Genomic DNA, 27,371 nt, shown 5'->3' with positions numbered 1-27,371 from the left:
TCATATATATCCGCTTTTCCCTGCCGTACCTCATTTTGGCACCGTACCATAGCTCTGAAAAAGGAAGAATGTGAGCAAAAATCATCACTTCACTCTATTAATGTAATGCAGTGGGGATAAATAGACGGTTTTTCTTTCCCCCTGGCACTGCCCACTGAACCACTAGCCTTCAGAGCCACACCAAAACTTTAAGCAACCTGGGAGAAGAAAGGCAGAGGTATAAACACAGAATGGGATTAGTCCTTGCCATTCTGGTCAAGTAATTGTTATCCCTTATTAGTCTGAGTATTTGTGAATAGCTAAAATGCAACACACAACAATCCCTACATCCTATTTTCAGCCTGATTACACAATACAGAAGATTAGAGTGGCACAATGAAAGAGAAGATAATTTATCATTGTTCAGCCCCCTGCATTACAGAGAAGACACTTAATTATGGCACATTTAAGAATTAAGGTTGGTAACTAAAAGATTCATACATGCCATGAACAAGACAGATGGTGCAGATGGTTTTTTTTTGTTTGCTTGTTGTTGTTCTTTTAAAACCCACTTAGCCATACAATCCAAAATGGCTAGGCAATACTGGGAATAAACTAGTCAAGGTAAAAGAGAGCGTGTTACACAGACAGAGGTCAAAACAAACAGCCAAAGTGACCATGAACGAAGGCTTAGTAATGGCACAATGCTGGAATGAGGAAATTTTTTTAAGGGCCATATTCAGAGTTTTGAACAGTATGTTTTGGCTCCCCCATTCACATGGAACACTCGAACTCTGAGGCTGCTAGACGTCCAAGACAAGGTTTTATCAATATAATTTAATCCTACCCCCCAAAAAATAGGTGGATATTGTACATCAACAGTTAATTGTCCACACAAGTTAATATAGTCACGGGATACTAAATTGAGTTCATTCCATTTTACAGTGTGTTTTGGATGTTATATATGCTATTTTATAAGGATTTTATTTCACTATTTAAGTTGTCAAATTAATGAAATAATGCCAATGTTTTGGTTAAACTGATGGGCTCTCCTGTACAGAAAATGCATCCTTGATTTGAAGTTTAAGCTGAGCACTGGTCTGCTTCATGGACTTATGGCTCACTTTAATTTAATTCATAATTTTATCCATAAACACTTTGGGACAACAGCTATAATAATTGATCAGTTATACTGTCATAATTAAGAATTTAATAATGGCCTCGAATTGCATTCCATAGTTTTTGAGTATGTTTACTGCCCTTGTTGCATCAAACTGTCAGACAGTGGCACTTAATGCTGCTCCTCACTCAAGCTAATATCACATAAGAAAAATCAACTTAAGTTTAAGGTTTTTGTCCATCAAGTTTTTGTCCATCAAGACATCATTGTACAAGGAGATCAGTGGCCCTTATTTCATTTCACCTCAATAACAATTTTCAGATGCAAAATACACTCGTAAACGTTTATATTCACCTGCTGCACAAAAACAGTCTCTCTCCTTGCTGGAGATACTCGGATGCAGCCTGAGGACATATCAGGCCACCACTGACTCAGGGTCAATGAAAAAAGGTGTGTGATTGTACCGTGCGGATATTTTACAAAATTCCTTACAAGTAATGTTTAGTGCTCTGTGCATGATGCAGTTTTTTTTTTAAAGAGCAGCAGGACAGCCAAAAGCACTCCATAGGGTTTCTGTCCTCACTCACCTGCCTCTGAAAGTGCTACAACTGATTCACTGTCCTATCAATTCCACAAGCGAAGGAGTAGGACAGTGGAGAGTTCTTATGTAGCCGGGGTTTAGGTTGTTGTATCTTTCACACACACACACACACACACACACACACACACACACACACCACACACACACCACAAAATACATGTCACCATATGCACTTTCATAAACAAAGATATGCAGATGCAAGTTGTGTCACTGAGTTGTGCCGCTGGTCCTTACTGCATTATAGTTGGGTGTTGTGATGGTGCAGCGAGCAGCATTGCTTTTGCATAGCATCACAGTCCCCAGTTCAATCCTGAGCTAGGTTCCTGTCTTTGCAAAGTTTTGCATGTTCTCCCCATGTCTGTGTAGGTGTCCTCTGGGTTCTCTGGTTTCTGCCTACCTTCCCAAATCATGCTTGTAGGTAGATTGACTACTTTAAATAGTCAATATTCAAGGTGTGAATACGTACGTGTGTGTGTGTGTGTGTGTGTGTGTGTGTGTACAGTGAGCTGTGATGAACTGGTATTTGCACCTCACACCCAGTGTTCAGTGCACCACACTGAGCGAAGGAATGAAAGCCTTAGATATGGATTCAATGAATTATACAGTAATTACATCAAAACAAGTACGCAAGAGTGTGACGATCTTTACAGAGTCAATCCAGCAATCCATCTCCGTAAAATGTCATTATATAGCCTTCATTAGCAACTAACTCCCAGTCTATTGACTTTTAATTTGCACAATGCTGCTCTCAACTCTAACCTTAAACACAACTGCAACAATCACTAGCTCAAAACAGTACAACTGTTAATATAGTATAAAATATAATTAGCTTGCATTAAGTTGTATAATTTTATTTAAAATATAAACAACAGTAATGTTTTCCCAAATAAATATATATGTTGTTGCTGCTTACCGTAGCACACATGAGTAGTGACCAACATCCTGTAATTCAGTTGGTCTAAACCAAATGGAATCCTCCTCCTTACTCATCCTGAGTCCGTCGAAGGTGATGGGTTCCTCAAAGTCCCCATGGCCCACACTTTTGTACCACATCAGGCTGAGGCCAGCACTCTGAGCGTGGGTATAGTTTGCTCGTATATATCCATAAAACAATGCACACTTAATCCTCACTGGCTCACCAAGAAGAACTTTGTATTTCAAGTAGTCCACTGACCAGTCTGTACAGCCATCCACTGTTAATAAAAGAAAAAGGGATATGTTAGTGTTGTTAACTGTTATAACTTTAAAGCATTTAGCATTTCTTCCAAAATTAAAATACTTATTTTTTAACAGTTAAACCTTAAATTAAAACTATTTTAATCATCTGACGATCCATCATCACAAAATAATAGAATAAAAAACTATCGAGCAACAGATTTATTTCTTCAATGTCAACATTTGGGGCACAAAACCTAGCAGTGTGCATGTGTGTGTGTGTGTGTGTGTGTGTGTGTGTGTGTGTGTGTGTGTGTGTGTGTGTTGAGGCTGCCTGTAGCTGTGTGTGGATTGATAACAGTTGACTGAGCATCCAGCAGAGCCTGAGCAATGGCACCAGCTGTGACCCAGTACGAGCAAGAGAGGGGAGAGAGCGAGCATATGAAGAATTTATCCTTCTTATTCAGTAGGTGATTACTCAAGACTAAAGAGGTGACTGCATTTGCTACATTATATATATTTGGTACCTTTACAGAGCACAGATTAAAATAATAATAATAATAATAATAATAATAATAATAATAATAATAATAATACAGTATGTGCAATAATGTCTAGAGTAACAGTTTGAGATTTTCTAAATTACACTGACTGTCTCCTTCTGTGCTCACTTCTCTGCCAATATCACAAGGAGACATTGGGAACATGTGGAAACATTAGAAAATAAGGACCCAAAACCATGACACAAAGAAAGGAAGGATGACAAGGTAAGGTAAAAGTGTACGAGTCCAGTACCAACAGGCTTTAAACCATTTCTGGTCTGATTAGTGGACCAATGGGCTTGATAAAAGAATATTCAATGACAAAAAAAGATGACTGGACAGTACACATTTAGTAGAAAAGTATGCATTTATTTTCCCAGCATCACATCCGTGGTGCTAATCCCACATGGTATTGTGAAGCGTCACTGCAAACAAAACTTTTACACTTTCTTTAATGGTCACGCATTAAAAGATGATGTCACCATTCAGTCATGTTACTTGCTCATCAAGGTTTTTGAAGGAAAATTACCGAAACACACACCAGCAAACACACATTTGTAATAATCAAAACTTCACTTGCTTTGTCTCTGTCTACACAGCTGAGGGTAAAACCACATTCAGTTCACCATAGGATATTTTTAGGCTAAACAGAGATGATCGTAATTGCATGATAACTCGAGTCCCATTTATTTCATCATGTCTCTCTTTCAATCTGTCCTTCTGCTTTGTCTCTTTTAGTTTTCCTTGTTCTACCTTACACCCCCCCCCCCCCCCCCCGCCGCCCCCCTTCACTTCTCTTCCCAGTGGAACAGCTGGTGAAGGCAGCTGTTTGAATGTTCAACAGGCAAGGCTGATTCTGTAATTGTGGTATGTTTTATTTACACAGGAAAGATTTTGGCAAATAATTAACAGAGCGGAAAGCATTCCCCGTTATTCAAAAGACAATAATAACTATTAGGTTCTTCCCTTCCTTATTTTTGATTTCTTTCTTTCTTAGAAACTTTAAGAGGGACACATTTCACTAATATGTAACACCTCAGATGGAATGTACAAACTGTAATATCTCGGGTCTAGATGATGGTAGATCACTCACCCCTTTTCATAATGAATGAATTGTATCATGCATTGTGCAGTCAAAAGAAATCAGCAAGGGTACAGAACAGGGAATTTTCTCATTGCGTCTGAATTAGCTTACATATCCCAAACCTGTCTCACTGTCGATCTGCAAAAGAAAATGAAACACGGGAATGTGAAGGTATTTGAAATGCTGCTAGGTTCAGGAATGATGATACTTATTAAAATCTCTGTTGCTATGGCAATGGAGGAAGGGGCTGCTTCAGCAGAACTGTGGGGAGGGGGGGCTTGCTAATCAAGCTGTGGCTAATTAAGACTTGTTTTGTGCACTGTAATAACTGCAAGGCGTCATGGTAATCTGTAACTAAAACAAGTAATTGCTAAGACAGATAAAACATAATTATATTCCCTAATTATCACCACTGACTTCACTATGTGCATGGAAGAAGTCTATGAGAACAACTTGATGTGCACGCCTCCACTCATACCTGAACCTTAAGGCTGGATGTATGATTCAAACAACAAAAAAAAGCCCAATATTAATGCTCCTCAACTTTATGGAATTCACACTGATGAAGCACTGCATTCGTGAATGTGATGCTGTTTTGAACAACAGCTAGACACACTGTTGGTGTTCATTATTTGCATAATGAGTATACTAATGTAACAGTGTTGTATATAAACACACATTAAACAGTTGTAAAAGCGCCAGCATCATATGTAAGGGAATGTGCACGTTCATGCTGCCTATAGTTACAGGACTAAATACAGTATGCTAATAGCAATCTGAAATTGGACTAATATTTCTTGCTAGTCTTCCATATTCATCTGCCAACATGTTTGTGTTGACAAATGATTCGCAAATCATGTAAACCTCTCCTGAACTTACAGACATCTGTCAATAGACCAAAATAGACTTGTGGGCTTTTTCAAACAACGTCCTCTCATCTGTTACCACACATCATACACATATCACAAGAACTGCCAGAACTTTAACATTGGGTGATATATTATTAGAAATCCAGTTTAGGAAAAAAAAACTGGTAACATTATCTTTTATATAGTGATTTATTCTGAGCTTACATCCACGGCCAGAATCATGTGAAAGTAAGAAATCCATCCCACACACAGCTCACATGCAACTGTCTGAATAGCACCTAGGTCTGCAGTTATGTTTGTAGTCTCACGTGTACAATTTTTGTATTAAATCCTCATTATGTGTGAGTAACTCAACTCTGAATACTGCCAAATATGTATAATTATATAAAACTATTATATAAAACAAGTGATTGCTAGTTACTAACTTCCAAAGAATGTGTATGATTCATTAGCCATTTTATCAGGTAAACTTACCACATGCACACACTTTGTAGGTACACAAATAACCAAGTGTAGCCCATCTGTTGCTATGCAACACTCACCCTACTCTCACTGTGAATGGAATAGCAGTGTTATAGCCAAGACCAAGACAACACCATGACCATATCAACTAAGACCATGATTACAAAAACATGCACACATCCATGCATTTTTTCTTAATTATTATTTACAAATCCAAAATGTATTATAGGTCAGAACCAGAGGAGTGAGACAGCAGATTAACATCTACATTATTATTTTTGTGGTATCTTCATATTTGTCCTGACCATATTGGAATCATGTGGTTCAGGATTGTAGATCTCAAGAAAACTGTTTTTATGTGAAAACTTTTTTATTCATATCACCATCTTTTTCATAGAGACTTATTGTCCAGATCAAGTCAAGGTCAAGGTCAAGTGGGCTTGAAACTGGGCGGAGACCAAAATCAGAGTAGAGCTGTCTCATGATCTTTTCGGTTAGTGGGTTGTTTCTCAACCCAGCACTGACACTGAGGTCCCAGCAACACCGCTCCACCCGAGATACTCAAATCTATGCAACACTCACTAAGATACCCTTGTTAACTTGTCCATTTTTCACAGAGAATCTCTATCGCCCAAATAACATACGGGCTGTTGTGGTCATTTGATGGACAGGGTAAAGAACATCAGATAAATTGTGTATAGCAACAGATATGCGACAACCGGTACCTTTATACCATAGTGCACCTATATACTGTATAAAGGTGGTACTGAGTTATGTCAGGAGGAGAAAAACACAAAAATCTGCAATTCAGGGTACTTTAGGGCCTGGATGTTTTGTGCATGATTTATTTACTCCACCTGATCATTTCCAGTGTGCTACATAAAGAATGGCATATAAAATGAGTCGAAATTTCAGGTTTCATTTGCACATGTTTGAAAGTAGGGTGCTTGAAATTACAGCAGAGAGCTGATTGCGTTTGGCTGCTAGTTCAAAGTCCATTTAATGTGCAAAATCAAAGTTGTAAAAACATCCTGCAGGCAATCAACTGATTTTTCATTTCAGATTTGTGATGTTGAAAATGTCAGCAGTTTAACTGAGTAGTTAAAACTTGGGGTAAAGAGAGGAAAGAGAAAGAAAGATAGCACAGGGAGTAATATAAGGAAGGTTTGGGATGTCAACTCTGAATATGTTTTTTTGGTTAAGGATTAAAACAGAGAATTTTGATGGGCATATTTTATATTCAACAACGTTCTTGCCATTTGATTTTTTTTGTTTTTTGGGAATCTGTGCATACCCATTGCTGTTTTATGAGTAACATTATGAATGTGCTTCACTGCTGTTTATCATGGCTGCTGACCAGGTTGTTGTTATTTGTGCTGTAATTTCTTATTTTATCATGTGTTTGCACTTTAATTTTGCTTTCTTTATTATTACTGCCTCATGCTGCAGAGCAAGAATATGATATGTGCTGTACTGCTCCTGAATAATACTCTGCAAACTGTACTGAGAATAGAGATTGTAAACAGACCCAGTAGTTCCACTTCATCGTCAGTCTATCCAAATCCTTGTGATTGTCATTTTTCTTTTTAGAACTGTTTGCCAACTGCGAACTTAACCAGTGACCCTGAGCAGTTACTGAAGGTGAATAAATGAATTCCCCCTTTTTATGCTTTAGCTCTTTGTTGTACATAACAGTTCATGGAATACCACCACCCCGTATTTGGCTGGCCTGTTTGTGTGAGCATTTTCAAAATACTTTGCTATTTGTGTAGATGGGTTTTATTTTTTAATAAAGGTATGAAATCTTTTGAAAAACTTTTTAAGCAACATTCATATTCATGATATATGTGTACAGAGTGACAGCCACCATGAAGCCAGCTGGGGGAGCGAAGTCCAAGGTGGAGCCAGAGGAGGGAAAACGTCTTCCAGGAGTCAGAGAGGGGAGCAATGTCCTCTGCAAAGAAAGGGGGGCAATGTACACTGCGAAGCAAGGGGGAGGAGCGACATCCTCAGCAGGGCAAGGAGGTGGTGCGACGTTCTGAGCCAAGCCAAGCGGAGGAGCGATGCCCTTAGCGACGCACGCAGGCAGAGCGAAGTCGTCAGCAGAATAGGAAGGCGGAGCAATGTCCGAAGTGGAGCCGGGTGGCATAGTGGTGTCCGAGGCAGAGCGCGGAGACGTAGTGATGCCCATGGTGAGGCTGTGATCACTAGTTGCATCTTCTGTGGGGCAGACAGGCAGGGGAAGGACCCCAGTAAAGCTAGGAGGCAGAGCGACACCCTCAGTAGAGCAAGGAGGCAGATCAGCCATGTCAGGAACCCCCTCCTCAAAAACTTCTCCAAGGAGGCGCATGACATCTGGCTGATCCATGAGTTGGTCCAGAATTGCCTTGAAACAGCTGAGCTGCCTCTGGTTCTCCCGGATTTGCTCACGCTGGGCCCATATGTACCGAAGCATATCTGCTGCATCCATGGTAGGTCAAGCTTTCTATCAAGGGTATGTAGAGGCAGCAGAAGCAAGTGCAGACAGAGTTTATTAAATAAGGTGATATAACAAACCTACAATGTGGCAACAAGGACAATAAACTTGAACAGAGCATAAGAAGCATAAAACATACATCTATGAGCGATACTGTGGTACACACAACAACAGACTAATATAATTACAACAACTTAACAATGAAACATAGAGAAACCAGACATTAAATTGGGGTGCTTCTTAGGAACAACACAGAACAAGTGTGAGTTTGGGATATGTGGGACATATCACATGGTCATGTGATGTGCTGGGGCTGATGGGTAACGTATTTCAGTGCCCCTTTGGTGCAATAATGATACAAATAAATTCTATTGGTCACAATATATTGCAAGAGGTGAGCCTTCATGTACATGGTTGTGAATGTGTGGGGCCATGATGTAAACAAATTATTCCAAAGCAATTTATTTTGATCCCACCCAATCTTTTGCCCTTTTAAAGTAAGCAGATGTGAGAGAGCATATGAGACATTACAGACAGTTGTGTTCTGTCAGCAAAATAAAGGGCTGATGGATCTAAGAACAGAAAGGTCTTAGCCTGGAGATGCACTGTATGATATCACTCTTCTATTGCATTTTAACACAGCAATGAATACACTCTTATAAAAAGGTATTAAAGTGTACATTTTTGGTTAGAAATTCTTGTCATTGGGGTGGTACACCTTTTATACTTTTATTTAGAGATGCAAGAGAATGTAGTGTACTATTAAAACTCATTAAATGTTCATAATATCATGTTCAGTTCAGAACTCCAGGATAATGGAGGCTCCTCACTACACTTTCTTGGTTTGGCTTTGTGAATATGAGAGAGTGCATATATCTTGGAGTTTTTACAGCCATGTAGGGTACAGAGGGTGAAAGAGACACTTACTTTGCTGAGGGGTTCCAGCCCAGGCACTTAGATCCTTTCTTGAGAACAATGTCAGCAAGTGGACTATAGAACTGAAACCCTGAATGAAGTGTCAATAAAAATTGGTCTTAAGGTTCTGGTTAGTCACAGTGTTTACTTTGGTCTGGAGACCCCATTGGGGCTAATAACATACCCCAGAAATGGGATGGTGTGTCAGTAAAATTCCCATTTCTGCCCCTTGAAGTACAGCTGGTGGCATAGGAGCCACTGGAGAACCTGCCTAACATGCTGCATATAGCTTTCCAGAGAGGGGGAATAAATCATGATGTTGTCTATATAAGCACATCTCTAAGAGCATCATTAATAAGACACTGGAAGATGGGGGGGTGTTAGAGAGCACATATGGCATCAACAAGAATCCATAGTGGCCTGTGGTGGTGCTGAACACTGTCTTTCACTTGTCCCCCTCCCTGATGTGAACCAGGTTGAAGACACTGTGGAGGTCCAGTTTGGTGAAGATATGGGCAGATCTGAGCTGTTTGAGAGCCACTGAGACTAGAGGCAGAGGATCTCAGTATGTTATGGTTACCTGGTTCAGTCCCTCGGTCAAAGTCTGCCCCCTTTGTTTTTCATGAAGAAAAAACCTACCGAAGCAGGTGATGTGTAAGGTTGGCTGTACCCCTGTTGGAGTGCCTCCTGTATGTATTCCTCCATGGCACGTTGTTCAGCAAGTGAGAGGGGGTATACCCTGCTAGGAGGAGGAGTGGTCCCAGGAAGCAGCTCTATTGCACAGTCATAGGGACAATGAGGGGTAAACCATTGGCAGTGGATCTCTTGCAAAGCCAATGTCTCATGAGGTGATCAGGGCTACGGCAATAAAAACAGCTGTGCTCATGCCATAGCTTCTCCCTTTCCTCCTCACAGAGTTTGGTATGCCCTAGCTGCAAGAGCTCAGGAGGAAGGTCCATGCATAGAGGGCCCCCCATCTCTAGGTGAGGATGCCGGTTGTGCAGCAGATGATCCAGCCATATAGCGATGTCGATAAGGAAGTCAAGGATTAAAGGCTCATCGTGCCATGCCGTCATGGTGAGCACTTCCAGGTTCAATCCCTGGTGGAAAATGCCTTTCAGGGCTAAATCATTCCAACCACTACCCGCCGCAATGGTGCGGAATTCAAGCGCATATTCAGCTACAAGACTGGGACCTTGGGTTAGGGACAGAAACACTTCTCCTACCTCCTTCTCCTCCTCTGGCAAGTGATCGAACATGTGGCAAAATAGCTCAGTGAACTGTTCAGAAGAGGTGGTTGATTGCCCCCTTGCTCCCACAATGCTGTATCTCATTTAATTTTGATTTTGTTTGCTCCGAACATCCCCTCGTGACTCGCCCTGAGGGACGAGCCCTGAAGAAGAAATCCCTTTCACAGCGAGGCATCACCGGCAAATTTTTCCAGGGCTGGCACTGCATGGACCCGACACGCCCTATCTATTGAGAGAGGAGACTTTATGAGACTCTTCCTCTACAGACCACAAAAGTGCCAGGATAATTAAACAACATTGCAACCTTTCTAACTAAGCATATACAGAGTTACTGGGACTGTATACAAATCATAAATTCATTCGCAACTTTACTGTGGTCCCCATGTTCCTATCCTATGCTTGCACAGAGACCCAATTAGCTCGGGTAAAAACCAACAATTGAAATAATTTAACTCAAAAGTATGCCAAGCTAAACATGTGCATTAATACACACAATGGAAAATAAGCACGTACTTGAATCCCTGTGAGGGGGTGTGTTGATGCAGATAATGTCTTTGGTGATGAAACATTATGTTTGTGCCATTAACAAAATAGCAAAAAGTCTTCAGCTTTGAGTTGTTGTGTTCTCTCATCACAAGCAAAGATGACTTATTAATTTTAATTATTTAATTATTAATTGATCTTAATTTTTGCTTGATGAAGTGTTTAAATATGAGCTGACTGCATATTGCACTAGTAATAGTTTTGATGTTTTTGTGCTGCACTGTGCTGTATTTTTCTCAGGCTGTATTCCTTATTGAAGAATTACTGTCTAGCATCAGATTAAAATACCCAATAGCTTTATTTCTTCTCTGGTTGTTGGACAAGTTAAAAAGGGTCATAATGGTTATATATATCAATAGCCTACTGAACCTGTTTGTCTGCCGGGCAACTGTGAATGAAAAACTGATAGCCCGTGTATGTAATTTTCTTGGGCTGCATTTGTCCAATAAACTCTGAACAAGGTTTCTGGCAGTGCAGATACAGTGGTGCTTGAAAGTTTGTGAACCCTTTAGAATTGTCTATATATCTGCATAAATATAATCTAAAACATAATCAGATTTTCTAACAAGTCCTAAAAGTAGACCAAGAGAACCCCATCAAACAAATGAGAAAAATATTACACTTGGTCAATTATTTATTGTGGGAAATGATCCAATATTACATATCTGTGAGTGACAAAAGTATGTGAAACTCTAGGATTAGCAGTTAATTTAAAGTTCAAATTAGAGTCAGGTGTGGCAATCAATGGGATGACAATCAGGTGTGAGTGAGCACCCTGTTATATTTAAAGAACAGGGATCTATCAATCTTCTATCTATCTGATCTTCACAACACATGTTTCTGGAAGTGTATCATGGCGTGAACAAAGGAGACTTCTGAGGACCTCAGAAAAAGAGTTGCTGATGCTCATCGGGTTACAAAACCATTTCTAAAGAGTTTGGACTCCACCAATCCACAGTCAGACAGATTGTGTAGAAATGGAGGAAATTCAACACCATTGTTACCCTCCCATTGTTAGTGGAGACCAACAAAGATCACTTCAAGAGCAAGAAGTTTAAAAGTCCACAAGGTCACAAAGGAACCCAGGGTAACTTCTAAGCAACTAAAGGCCTTTCTACATTGGCTAATATTAATGTTCATGAGTGCACCATCAGGAGAACACTGAACAACAATGGTGTGCATGGCAGGGCTGAAAGGAGAAAGTGGTTGCTCTCCAAAAAGAACATTGCTGCCCTTCTGCATTTGCTAAAGTTCATGTGGACAAGCCAGAAGGCTGCTGGAAAAAATGTTTTGTGGACGGATGAGACCAAAATACAACTTTTTTTTGTTTAAATGAGAAGTGTTATATTTGAAGAAAGGGAAACACTGCATTCCAGCATAAGAACCTTATCCCATCTGTTTGAAATGGTGCTAATATCATTGTTTGGCCTGCTTTGCTGCATCTGGGCCAGGACAGCTTGCCATCATTGATGGAACAATGAATTCTGAAGTATACCAGCAAATCCTAAAGGTAAATGTCAGGACATCTGTCTGTGAACTGAATCTCAAGCGAGTGGGTTATGCAGTAGGACAATGACCCTAAGTTCTACCAAAGAACGGTTAAAGAAGAATAAAGTGAATGTTTTGGAATGGCCAAGTCAAAGTCCTGACCTTAATCCAATAGAAATGTTGTGGAAGGACCTGAAGCGAGCAGTTCATGTGAGGAAACCCACCAACATCCCAGAGTTTTAGCTGTTCTGTACTGAGGAACGGGATAAAATTCCTCCAAGCCGATGTGCAGAATTGTTACTGGAAATGTTTAGTTGCAGTTACTACTGCAGGGGGGTCACACCACATACTGAAAGTATAATGGTCACTCAGAACTCAATTTTTAAGCAATTTTTATAGGGAGTTAAGTTTGAAGCAATCTCACAGCATGACTAGCTTGATTACTCTCCCTTCAAAGTGCCCTTCGGAGTAGGGTGATCAGTCGCAAACGGACCAAATGTGGGACATGTAGTAAATTTGTGTGGGACAATGTGGGACATATTTCTGACATCCAAAGGTCTACCATGTTGATGTCTATCTAAATAAATAAGAAACATGTACACGAAGCCCATTTATATTCATTTATATTTATGTCTTTTGTACCAAACAATGCAACAACGAAAAACATTACTGCATAAAAAATACCTAAGTGGGACAAAAAGGTTTTATATGGCTTGACCTCACGTGTGCCCAGTTTGATTGAAAGCTGACAGCCCATTGATGACAGGCTTCAATACTTTCTTCACAGCCATTGGATGAATGTCAGATCTGTCCACCACCCCCTGGGGATGATTGCTTTGTCAGCGAAGCAACTAATGTTTTCCATCTATTTCAGTTTATAACTTACTGAAATATTATCGTAGAAACATGAGGAAAAAATGACTAAAACCTTAGCGTAACACATTCCCAGACTGGGTAGGGAACGAGGAAGCTGGAGGCAGGCTGAAAACAACTGAAAAGCTGCTGTATTCTTTCTCTTTTCAGCGGTTTTATTTTATAAGCACACGCGTACACACGGCTCTGTGCTGGTTGGCTCGCTGTCTTTTACAAGGCGCCTGTGTCTCCTGTTTTTATTCTCGCCTCGAATCACTGCAACACAGAATATTCATTACTATAATTCCCCGCAGGTGTGCAATCCTTACCACTCCTTCTCGGCTCCGCCTTCCATTCGCAAACCTGCGCTCGAGCACGCCCCCACTTACACACTTAGTATGTTCACACTCTATTTCCAATCAAAATGCGGGACATCATCTCTAGTTGCGGGATGTGGGACATACTGATAGGGAATGAATGAACGAGGAATTAACTGAAAAATGCGGTGTTTGATGCTGTCATGTGGGGTAGTAAAGAGAGACCGTAAACAGGAATGCCAAATCAAAATTACTGGTGCTGTTCACAAGTCTCTGTCTTCAAGTCCAATTCAAGTCTCGAGTCAGTTGTTAACGAGTCCAACTCAAGACTTTTTTCACTTGAGTCGCACACTCGAGTTTCCATCTATGTTATGTAGGCTATCATGTCAAAACATACTTGGTTTGCAGCAATGTAAATAAATTGTAAATATGTCTGATTGTGATTATTATATTTAGGACGAAGTGCATGCAGAATGAAAAATGGCACCAAGCTACATGATACACTTCAGCTCCTTGCTATGGCACTTAACTGAAAGACATAGCCTATGCCCCAAACAGTATATTTGACAAATTCTGTTTGCAGCAAAATAGTAGCCTAATGTTTATTTTCATAAAATAGCACACAATGGAAATCTATTGTGACACTTGTAGGGGCGCCCACTGCCCGAGGGCCCCAATAAATCCAGTAGTTATGCTATGTAGGGTCCTACTCTATGAATAATTATAGTATATATTATACAGCTACAGCTTGTGTGCCTGAGAGTTTTATGAAAAGCACCAAAACATGCAATTTCATAAAAAACATTTTCCAAATATCTCCTCTCCCCTCCATAAAAATGATTTAGTCTTTTTATTATATTTCTGGTACTTTTAATCATTTGTTTCATTTAATTATTTTATTATTATTGTTGCTTTGTAAGAAATCCCTATTAGGTTACATGGCACTGTAGATATGGGCCTCCATGCCCATATCTTATACCATATATTATATGGGTGGAGGGTGGTGGGGGCCTACATCATTTATTCAGGGGGCCCAGAACTCCCTAGTTACAGCCCTGCTGGTTCGCTTTTTGCTACAGCAATGCTGCAGTGTAAAATTGCCAGAATCCCATGTTTTATTAGCTCATCAACAGAATTCTGTGCCAATGCAAATAATTTTAAGCATATAATTGCCACTTTTCACTCAGTTTGTTGTAGAGCACCTGCAGGTCTGTCTGTCTGTAATAGACTTACGAAAAGCTAGCTAATTAGCATCAGACATCATAGCCACACAGAGTAAAAATATCACAATAATAAAAAAAATACCCACTACTTTTTGTTCATAAAGAAAATATATTAGCAATGGTAATAACACTAACCTTGTTTATAAAAAATGTGCTTTGCATTTCTGTGGTTTGTCCTGTCAAGCCTTGCCCAGGCATGTAAAGTGAGTGGGGAATTCAGACAAATGTATAGAGAAATTAAGTGGTCAAAATTTTTTTATCAAGTTACCAGAAATTAACTTTTATTCTTTATTATATAATCAAAGATTTTAAGTTCAGCTTACTCATGATAGTGTGTTGAAACAATCCTTATCATTTGTGTGCCATCAGAACATCAGAACCTTGTAACACTAACAAGTCACATGACACCGGGGAGGGAAAATGGCTAATTGGGCCCAATTTGGACATTTTCACTTAGGGGTGTACTCACTTTTGTTGCCAGCGGTTTAGACATTAATGTCTGTGTGTTGAGTTATTTTGAGGGGACAGCAAATTTACACTGTTACACAAGCTGTACACTCACTACTTTACATTGTAGCAAAGTGTCATTTCTTCAGTGTTGTCACATGAAAAGATATAATCAAATATTTACAAAAATGTGAGGGGTGTACTCACTTTTGTGAAATACTGTACATGAACTATTGTGATAACCATGCATACCTTGTGAAGACACTCCCATGTACAGAGAACACTTATCCCATGTAAAGTGATCATAATTGCTACAAATGTCCTCCAACCATATTACTTAACAGACATACTGTATGTCTTGAATTCTTATCCTGTCCAAATAGTACGCAGATTACTGTCACACCAAAGACACTAAAGGCAACCCCACTAAGCTTTGGTTTACAGATGCTGGATTGTAGCATAGAGGCTCACAGGCATACTGGGATATCCTACTGTATGTTGTCAGGAAATTTTTATATGCTTGGGGCATTTTATTTTTAGCACAGAAAGAAAAAAATGTCACTGAAGCATTTTCCTGCTCAAATTAGCTGGATCAATAAGAATGATGTTTATTGCAGTGAATTAGCTTTGATCACTTACAGTAAGAGAAGGGTACTATTGGCAATATTCAGAAAGCTTGCTAATCTTTTAGCATATTACATTAGAATATCTATTTTCTGAAATTATAAAATTATGAACCGCTGGTGTTGCATCATTGCTTCAGATTTTCTCTCCCTCTTTCTCTCTCTCTCTCTCTCTCACACACACACACAAATGTAAGACATTGCTGAAGTCAGTGAGGGGAATCAGTGAATTGGAACATGAAAGAGCCTGAGTGTTAGAGGACATTAGTGTCAGCTGCTGAAACCCAGCAACCTTCTGGCCACTGATTAGCGCACCAATACAATTATAGTGAAGAAAGGATGGAATACTATCTGCCTGCTCAATATGATAGTAAGCGTGCACACACACTTTTTCACACACTCATTCACACCAAAGAGCACACAACCCTGTGAGTTGTGAGGTGGCACAACCATGTTGCTCTGTTTTATATCTAGCACTGAGCTTACAGTAAATGTAATGGAATAATCTGTACACATGCAGCAGTTCAATGCATAAAATCATGTAAATACAGGCCAAGAGCTTCAGTTTATGTTTATATTAGAATGGGGAAAGCATTTCATCTCAATCCCATGGTTGTTGGTGCCAGACAGGCTAGTTTGTGTATTTCAGGAACTGTTGATCTCCTGGGATTTTCATGCACAACAGTCTAGTGTTTACACAGAATAGTGTGGGAAAACAAAACAAATAAAATCAGAAATGCTTGTTAATGGAAAAAGTCAGAAGACAATGGACAGACTTGTTGAGCTGATAGGACAGCTACGGTAACTTAAACAACCACTCTTTACAACTGTGGTGAGCAGAAAGCATCTCTTATATGTGAGGTGGCTTTGCAAAACGTGTGTTACACAACGCAAGAAGTGATTTTCATTAAAAATGTGTTTAGAGTTTAACCGTTTCTACAAAATACAACTTAACTTTGGTTATTGAGAAATACCAAAAGAGTTAAGCATTACATACACTGTTTTAATTGAGGTAAACTTATCAGAGTTGCCAAGTCCACATATAATATGTGACTTTAGGCTTCTTTTTTTTCTGAAGTCGCTTGAAAAAAATCACTGGTCACGGGTTGCCTTTTTTGGGCTTGTTTTAAAAAATATGGTCAATTGTTAGGAAAATCTGACTATTTAAAATTGAAAATCTAGCTATTTAAGAAAAAGAAAAAAATTATTTAGATTTAAGAAAAAATATTACAAAACAAGAATTCATTGCTTATGCTTAACTTAGTTCAAACACGTTTCTAATTAGAAGATTTATGTAAAGTGAGCATGATCAATTCTCACAGTACAGGTACTATAACTACAGTATATAAATTACCATGGCTAAAGTGTGTGTGGTAGAGTATAGTGTAGTGGTAATGTGGTTATTGCAGACCACCAACAACCAGGGTTCATTCCTCAGCCCGGATGAGGGAATGGAGTTAGATTTTATTCAGGGCATTTAAAATATATGATCAAATCATGTTTGATGTACAAAAACAAATTATTTTAATGTAAATCAATTCAATCACATTGAACTGATGGACATATTTGAATTAAGTAAATTTAATGAGGTTTTTTTTTCAGTGTGTGGACATCTGTATTAAACCAGTTTTTCCAATAGTGAAACTTTTATTTCTAAGAAAAGAACAAACCATCAGTATTTCCATCAGTAAGAAAGGAGCAGATGGAATTCATTCAACACTACTTTGAAGAAGGACATTCATATTTACACATGAACACACTTAGACTTTCTACACTGAAAAAAAAGCTCATTAAATCCACACTCTCAACTGAGCTGAGGATCAAACCCCAGTTACTGGCATATTACAACAACCACGTTACTGCTGTGCTAAGCTAGCACACACGTTTAAATCATGTTAATTTAAATACTATAGTTATAGTACCTGTACTACTACTACCTGCGAGAAGTTTTGCATGTTCTCACTGAGTCTTTGAGGATTTCTTCCTGGTTCTCCATTGTGCAAACACATTCAAATCAACTCCAGATTGCCCTTTGATGTGAATGAGTGTGCGAAAGTGTGTGTGTGTGTGTGTGTGTGTGTGTGTGTGTGTGTTCGCGCATTTCCTGTAATAAAATGGTGGCGCTCACCCAGGCCCCATTCACACCTGACATTAAAATGCGTCCTGGGTGATCAGATCACAAGAGGACAGCCAAAACACATATCCATTCACGCCTGCCATTATAAATGCAACTTTAGTGACCACTTGTGATCAGATTTCATATTTCACTTCTGCTGAAGAAAAGCTGTCACACATTTATTAGGGGCGGCTGTGGCTCAGGTGGTGTAGCGGGTTGTCCACTAATCGTAGGTTGGCGGTTTGATTCCTGGCCCACATGACTCCACATGCCGAAGTGTCCTTGTGCAAGACACTGAACCCCAAGTTGCTCCCGATGGCAAGTTAGCACCTTGCATGGCAGCTCTGCTACCATTGGTGTGTGAGTGTGTGTGTGAATGGGTGAATGAGACACAGTGTAAAGCACTTTGGATAAAAGCGCTATATAAGTGCAGACCATTTATTACATCAGTCTTCTGCTCCATTTGTTTTCAGGAAGAAATGTCCTGTGAATTAAATGTCATGCCCCTTTACAGGCTGTTTGAAAAGTTTTAAATTCTGTGCTCTTCCACTGCATTCATTTTCAGGTTGAAATGTACAGCAGATACCTCAAGATATCTCAAGTACCTATGCAGACTGTTTCAAATGTTTGTGGTCTGCTAACAAAACTTAAAAATGAATGAGAGATTAGATGACAAGTAAAGCTATGAAAAGCAGGTGCTTTTTTCTCTGCTGTTAGAGCATCGTATTTATCCATTAGCCTAGTGGCAGAGAGCTCTATTCTTTAGTGTGATTTCCAAACGGTCTCACAATGATTACATGTTTTCCAGCTAGTGCAATGATGCAGTCCATTAGTTGGTCCTTCGTTGCTGTCTTGAAGACGTTGAGCCACATTTGTGTTTACACTACAAATGTTATGTGTCCCAGACTACCTCTGAACGTGGTTTAAACGATCGGTTCACAATGTGTGTTCTTTGAGACGCATTTGACCCCGTTCACACTTGTACTGATCACTTACGATCTGATCAGCTAGGACGCATGTTAATGCCAGGTGTAAATGGGGCCCCAGTGCGTCTGTACTAGGATCCCACGGAACTCCCCCAAACACCCCCAGCAATGGATATGCAATTAAATATTTACTTTAATTTACTTTGAGTATCTGTTCCTATACTTTTGCTCACCTAAAAATTGGGTGATTTGCCACCAAAGGTGCCATGTTCTAAGTTGTTTAACACATGTCTATGTAAATATCAACAAACGAAAGCTGAAATTCTGATCTTTCATCTCATATTCATATTTTGATCTCAAACTCAAATGTTTTCAATGTGTAGCAAAAACAAAAGAATAGGCCTTGCCGATCCAATACTTTCGGAGGGGACTCTATCTATCTATCTGTCTATCTATCTATCTATCTATTTGTCTGTCTGTCTGTCCATCCCTGAATCCATGCATCTATTGCTGACAACAGTATGACAAGAAGGAGAAACAGTAAATTACCGTAAAACATCGCAGAGGAAAGATTAACAGTCAGCATGGCACGAGAACAATGTGGAGCAATAAATAACAGGAAATCAAATCGATTCTTATACCTCAGTGGATGAATTATCTGACTTTCTAGCTTGTCCTGGACCCAATATTGGGTAATGCAGTCCTGCTGTCAAGCATGCTTAATCTTTCTGCCTACTCTGGAGATATATTTTATAGAGGACTTCCATATTCCAGTCTTCCAAGCTCTCTATCTTTTTCTACAAACCTTCAAAACATCTGCCTCCAATATTAGGAAGAATGTAAAGATGTTCTTTCTCTCCCCTTTCCTTCTCTCTCCTTCTGACTCTGAAGATTTGAGGTCTTTTTTAAGATATCAGTTTAATGACAATACTTAGCAGAAAGGGATGTGCAGGGATAAGAATAAAATGTTAAAATTGAGAAAATTGCAAATAATTCCAAATAAATAAGCAGGCTTGGGCAGAACCATCACAATACATAAAAAGGTAACTTGTACAGAATATACACCGATCAGCCATTACCTTAAAACCACTGACAGGTGAAGTGAATAACTGCTTATCTTGTTACATTGGCACCTGTCAAGTGGTGGGATATAATGGCAGGAAGTGAACAGTCAGATACCACAGCACACCTTAAGCGGTCTAGTGGAGTCCAGACCTCAATGTCAGAGCTGTTTTGGCGGCACAAGGGGGACCTACACAATGTTAGGCAGGTGGTTGTAATATAATAGCTGATCAGTGTATTGTGAAATACCTCCAGAAAAATCACATGCTAAACAACTGTGCAATATCCAGTGTTGGGTAAATTACTCAAAAAATATAATCCACTACAGATTACTAATTACTACTTTAAAATTGCAATTTGATTGCATTACTGATTACTACATGTAAACGTAAACAGATTAATAATTACTTTCAAGTTACTTTCAAAACCTACACAAATACAATACAAAGTGAAACTCATTGCTCTTTCAGTAATTTTAGCATGCGTCAGTGTGTGACATGATCAGAAAAAGCTTGATTTATCATAAAACTTGCCTTGGGTGTTGTCAGTGTGTGTGTAGGACGACCAGACCGATAAAATATAAAACTTTTCTAACTAGGCTAGTTTGGTGTCGCTAGCCAAGGGGAGGCACAACTAAGCTATGGGTTTAGCTGCTACAGTGTCATGCGAAGTACATTATCTTTCCTTGTACTCTGCTCATATCATATTCATGTAAACCTTGATTTATTTTAAAAATGCATTTTACTTAATATTGTTTTCTTAACAATAAATGTGTAATGCAAGTAACATAATTTTATTGACATCAGTAACTGTAACCAAATTATACAAATGTAAAATGTAATGTGTTACATTACTGTGTTATCAGAAAAACTCATTAGAATACAGTAATGTGTTACTTTGTAACGCATTATACCCAACTCTGGTAATATCATCACTCTAAGCATAATTTTAAACTCTTGAGACAGTAAGAAAGGGAGAAATTGCTGGGATTTTTTTTGACTCATGTAAATCTTGTGTAACATGAACATAATGTAAAAAAACTAAACAATTCCATACAGTCTCCCCATGATTCTCTACTTTTCCCCACCTGAGCTCTCTTTTACTGTCGTCACATTACTCTCTGAGAGCTATTTTCACGGTTGTGCTCGAGAGTATTCTTGCCAAGCATCATAATCCAATAGCACAGACAAGAGCTCTGCTCTTTAATAGAAACATCTTTCCTTCTTTCACCTCTCTATTCCAACTCCACTATATATATATATTTTTTGTACACCTTTAAAGCAGGTTAACAAAAATGAAGATCTGAGTCGCAAAGGGTGATTCAGACATCAAATATCCTTATTACAGAGAAGTGGGGAAAAAAGTGAGTAAATGCACATTAAAATATCAGATACAAAAACAGGGACAGATGGTAAGAACAAGAGAAGAAAAAGACAAGATCAAAGTGATCACTGGAATTAGGAATTGATTAAGAGAGAGGGGTGCAGCAATAGATAGGGAAAGAGCAAAACAGAGAAAGTGGATTAATATGGGAATGAGAGAAGAAACTATCAAAAGCAACAGGAAAAAAACACAAAATTAAAGGAGTAAGATAAAGATCAAGACAGAAAACGAACAAAGCAGGAAAAATGAGAGAGAGCAAGAGAGAGAGAGAGAGAGAGAGAGAGAGAGAGAGAGAGAGAGAGAGATTGACCAGATCTCTAATGTTACATTAAATCCAGGATTTACATTACGTACCTGTATCATTTTACCTCAACAACAATTAAAAAAGTAAAAAATAAAACTCCATCATCAATAACACATAAAACCTCATTGATACCCCAAATTTCTGAAAAACACTCTATATTATTAATCACTTTATAATAAGAAAATTCAATTTCTATCCTTCCTTTTATTTCTATCTGTTGAACTAATTCCCAACCCCTTATTTTTTCTTGTTTCCCACATTGCAAGCTTTGAGGTCCCAATTAAATCATTCAATAAACACACCTTTGCTCTATCTAACACTTTGTATTTGAGTCCCCCAGTAAATTCTTTGTAGGAAAACTCTTCAGCAAAAGCCTGAAACTAAGCATCATGCAACCTAAAAAGACCTCAGAGTCTCACCACTACACTCAGCTGTTCGTGTCTCAATAGGAGGTTTATACAGGTTTCTCCACCTATTCCTCACTAGGAAGTCTGGCTCCATTGTCTCTGTCCACTCTGAAACATTCTGCCTGCTGAGTGAGTTCATGTGAACAACTTTCACTGTTATACAGTACAATGCTTTTTTGCTTTTTTTTTTTTTTAACGTAAGTTCAAGCTCCTCCAGCTGCAGAGTTTTGAAAGACAATAAAGAGCCAGCAAATTATTTTTCTTGTTCCACTTACAGCAGGAATTATTTTTAACTTTGGAAAAACTTCTTCTTTCAGATGTTGTACATTTCTCCCAAGCAACCAGTTTTCTGTAACTGCTTGGCAAAATAGCAAATATCTCAGCCCTCAATTTCTAATGTCTATCAGTTTAGTGACTCCGTTCTTCACAAGAGTTCTCCGAATGTTTACTGATGACAAAAGTCTGGTCTGAATCAATTGATTATGAAATAAAGTTTCCTCATTAATCCAGTAATGAAGTTCATTCAAATTTCTCTCCACTTTCAGGACATTACTCCAAGCTTGTAACATTGGCTTTAAGTAAGATTGTCCAGACTCAACCCACCATTCTCAAAAACAGGTGTTTGTCTAGTCCAAAATGTTCAACCTTCCGCAGGAATGCACATGCCATCTGTGTCCATGCTAAATCCTCCTCATAAAGCAATTTCTGTACCACTTGCAGTCTGAAAGCAAAAAAATGGACTCTTTATATCTACCAGACTTTGACCTCCTTCGTGTACTGGTAAGTAAAGTACTGCAGCCCAGTCCAGTGTTCACCACTCCTGAAAAAACCTGTTCTCTGTATATTACAGATCAGTTCACCTGGTGGTTCCAGAACAATCACTTTGTACCACAATGTGGAAGCTTCCAGATTATTTGTCATTAAAACTCTTCCTCTGTAGGATAATTGTGGTAATAGCCATTTCCACTTAGACAACTGAGCTACTACTTTCTCCAGCACATCCTCCCAATTAGCTGAGCAAACCTTCTCATATTGCCTAATGCTTTTACATCTTTTTGTTCTGAACTTAAAACAGTTATATCATCAGCAAAAGCAGACAAATACAATTTCCTTTACACCTGCAACTGAAAAACCATCAGATCTCGTCTTAACTTACACAGAAAAGGTTCAATTACAAGACTATATAATTGTCCAGAAAGAGGACAATCCTGTCTAATTCCTCTTATGACTGTTACTGGGGTACTCAATCCTCCACCAACCTTAATCATCATTGATAGATCAGAATATAACAATTTAACATATGAAAAATTTATCACCAATTCCAAAACCTTAAAAAGATATTCCTGGTGTACCCTATCAAATGCTTTTTCTTGATCAGTTGACAGGAATACAATATGTTTGATCTTTCTGAATCAACATTTTTTAAAAAATAATTAATTAATTGTATTTGCTATAGATTTTGATAATATTTTATAATCCAAACATAATAAGGACACTGGCCTCCAATTTTTTTTAAAATCCTAAATCTCCTGTTTTTAGTGATAGCAAAAGTACGACCCACCTACAACTAACAGGAAGTACTTTATTTTTTAAACCATTCTAGTAGATCTTCATAAAAATCTTCCCCTAATGTTCCCCCAAAATTTTGTAGAACTCCTCAGCTCTTAAGCCATCTATCCCTGGAGAACGACCCATAGACAACAGCTGCACTGTTTCTATTCATTCTCCATATGTAATTATATCATCCAAGGCTTTATTTTTCTTCTTTTCTCCAACTGTGGTAGATCTTTAAGTAAATCCTTTGAACTATCAGGATCACATTCCTCAGCATTATATAACAATAAAAAAGTCCAGCACCAGCTTCCTTATTTCAACCAGATTTGTTGTTAAAGTTCGATCTGGACAATGAAGATGCATCTCTTTATATTAAATCATCCTTTCTTCCAGGTTACAGAAATATGAAGTTGGGGCATCCATGTCCTTAGTGGAACAGATCCTTGCTCTTTTCAATTGTTCTTGTAACAGCGATCCAAGTTTTTTCCTTTTTTTTTTTTTTGTTTAAAATTGTACCTTTGTTCTTTACTCCTTTGTTATGTCAAGTCCTCTTACAAACATCTTCTTTTTGCAAACTCTGTATATATTTTTTTCACATTTGCAAAGGTATGAGCAGAAAAAGTTTGACATCTCTTTAATTTGTACCTTTCCCACATCCCATCATTGAGTAAGATTTTCAAAATCACTTTTTTTCCTTTCTATTTCTCCCAAAACATTTTTAAATGATCACAAAAAGACATGTCTTTTAGTATTTTTTCCATTAGAATGCCAATAATACTTAAAAAATAATAAAATAAAAAATAAAAAATAATCAAGTGATGGTCAGAAAAACCATTAGGCAGTATTGATGCACTCATTACCCTATATTGTCCACCATCTTATTTAAATAAAATCTATCCAGCCTAGCCCCACTGACCATATTTCCTGCTACTTTAATCCAAGTATAACACCTTACTCTTATATTCCTTCTTCTCCATACATCTATTAAATCATATTTACCAACTATATTGGACAGTGACGCACCACAATGACTGTTATTTCTCACCATTTCTATCAATTATAAAACGAATCGTATAGTTCCAGTCCCCTCCTAACACTTCCCCATACTCTATTTTACTAGTAGTAGTACCCTTCCTTTTTCAGTTTCTTCAGTAGATAAAATATTGACATTCAAGTTTTTGTTTAAACAATATAGCTACTCCCACACCAGTGTTTGTTCCATGACTTAATACCAACTTTCCCTCCCACTTAATACCATCTATTCCTCTCAATTTCATTTTCATCATTGCTATGCGTCTCTTGTAAAAACACAACATTAACTCGAGGTATATTTAAAAACTCTGATGCCACTGCCAATTTACCCCATCTCTAACACCTGCATCCTCCAACCACCATAGGAAGCCCTCACCTGAATACTGATCACGCTCCATTTGCTTCTACAGTCACTTCCTGTCTGCTAGCTATAAAGAGCCAGACATGCCAGCAGCACATTGCGAAGTATTGCCAGTTCACCCTATTGTTTCTAAGACTGCATCATGTTATGACCACTTGCCTGTTTCTTGACTTCACCTTTATTGTATTAGTGTTTTTGTCTTGGTTGCCTGTTCGGACTGTCTGTTTTGGCTTTCTGACAATCCCTCTGTCTGTCATTTTGGATTTAATAAACTTCTGCAAATGGATTTATATTTAAAGAACATATTCATAAGTTCTCCATAATTAGGTTAAAATATAAAGTGGATAGAAACAGAAAGAAAAAGAGACAATACAGCATGAGAGTCACCCTGCGCATTTTAGCCATTACTTCTTAAAAAAAAACAGCTCTTTATTCTTCCGAAGCTACTTTAATCTAAACCTCTTCTGTTTGCACAATGCATCATAACTCACTGTATGCTGAAGTACTTTCAATGAAGCAATGATCTCTTCCACATCTGGGAAAAAAATCTTTCACTTCTGCTGTTTACTGAAATTGTCAAAAAAATCATTAATCTCGTCCAACGAATACAGCTGCTCCATATTTTGAGACCCAATCTCAGAAATATCTAAAAGCATGTCATCATCTCTTATTTCTTCCTCTCTAACCAACTCAGGACAATTTAACATCCTGTTCTCCACATTCTCCACTTCCTCATTAGTGTTTTCATTCATCTGAACATCATCACTGTTCTTGCATGTTTCTGATCCAAGACTTTCCCGTTTCTACAGTTTTAACAGAAGGTTTTTATTTCATTTCCTGCACTGCTACATGATGCGATGTCATTCCCATCACTTTCTTTTACTTCCTTAGTAGTCATTTCCTCTCCAGTAGACTCATCTATGACCTCTGAATCAGCGATAGGATTCGCTTCATTAGGATTCATTTCCTCTCCATTAGATTCATTTATGACCTCTGAATCAGCGATAGGATTCGGTGTAATATTAACACCACTACTGCCAGCCTTATGTGGACATGTAAACATTTTATGTCCAACATCTCCACATTCAAAGCACTTTCTAGTACTAGTACTAGTGTAAACCATATATGCCTTTCCTTCATATGAAATTTTGAAAGACACATCCAGTTCAGGTTGGTTCAGAAACATTACCACCTGTCTCCTAAACATCACATTTTTAAAAACCGTATTTTTGCATCCGAGTTGAATCGTTTTGAGTAGACGAGCAAACTCTCCATACCATAGAAGTCCATGCTCAATCTCATCATTAGGGATAAATGGTGGCACATTTGAAATTGTTGCTTTTCTGGTAGAAGTAGCCAGCGGTGAAATCGTAACAAAACTCCACTTACCAAAATCCCACTGCTTACTAGATGGTTAACTAAATTCTCCTCCTTTAAGAAAACCACCACAGCGTTGTTCATTCTTGACGTATCCAACTTTTTCTCCGATTGATACCTCCTCCACGGCCACACTTGATTCAACCGCACACCTAATGCCATGACGGAGCAAGAGAGGTGCCTCTCCACCCTCCGGACAAGACACCATCTCAACTCCGACAACAGTGTCATTTTAAAAAGTCCACATGCTCTCAGGAGTGATGCATAGAAATAAGTGTCAGACCTTTTAGTTTCTCGATCATGGGCCTTTTCAATAAGAAACAACCGTCTATCCAGCTCTATATTGGTCATGTTTTGAAGCAAAATCAGGCTGAAAGGTATCTAAGGTGCTCTGTCTGTACAATAAAGTATCTTTTGCAGTGTTTGCAGCCTCAATGCCTTCATCACTGACTCCACATGGAAGAGGCCTTGTCCTCCCTCTGCCACAGGCAGGTACAGAACTCCAGGTGGAAGCCAATGGTGACCATGTGAGAGAAAATCAGTGAATACATTCCGTATCTTTGAGAAAAATCTTTGGGAGGATTCAATACTGTAAGTTTATGCCACGGCAATGAGGTTGCCAGATCATTAATGATTAAACACCTTCCTCTGTATGAGAGTTGTGGAAGAATCCATCTCCACTGCTGAATTTTTCTGATCATGTGCTCAGAAAGTCCTTCCCAATTCTTCTCCATATACTTATCAGTCCCATAATAAATCCCAAGGATTTTAAAAGCATCCCGGATCCATCTGCACTGTTGAGGCAGTTGAGGAGGTTCCATTTCCTTCCAGTCTCCCATCAGTAATGCTGTGCATTTTCCCAGTTTATACGAGCAGATGTAGCTCTTACAAAAACAGTCACGT

General features: G+C 38.6%; 1 protein-coding gene across 2 annotated transcripts in view; it reads right to left on the bottom strand.

Moving 5' to 3' along the window:
- il1rapl1b (interleukin 1 receptor accessory protein-like 1b) overlaps positions 1-27,371 on the bottom strand; it is a 331,363-nt gene that overhangs the window by 244,000 nt on the left and 59,992 nt on the right. For both annotated transcript variants that reach the window (XM_053616484.1, XM_053616485.1), the window contains exon 3: positions 2,614-2,893. In XM_053616484.1, the coding sequence (XP_053472459.1) occupies positions 2,614-2,893 (280 nt within the window). The remainder of the gene's footprint in view (positions 1-2,613; positions 2,894-27,371) is intronic.

The sequence above is a fragment of the Ictalurus furcatus genome, chromosome 27 (genome assembly GCF_023375685.1).
Source record: "Ictalurus furcatus strain D&B chromosome 27, Billie_1.0, whole genome shotgun sequence".
NCBI classification, from domain to species: Eukaryota; Metazoa; Chordata; class Actinopteri; order Siluriformes; family Ictaluridae; genus Ictalurus; species Ictalurus furcatus.
This window is presented reverse-complemented; position numbering and strand designations above follow the sequence as displayed.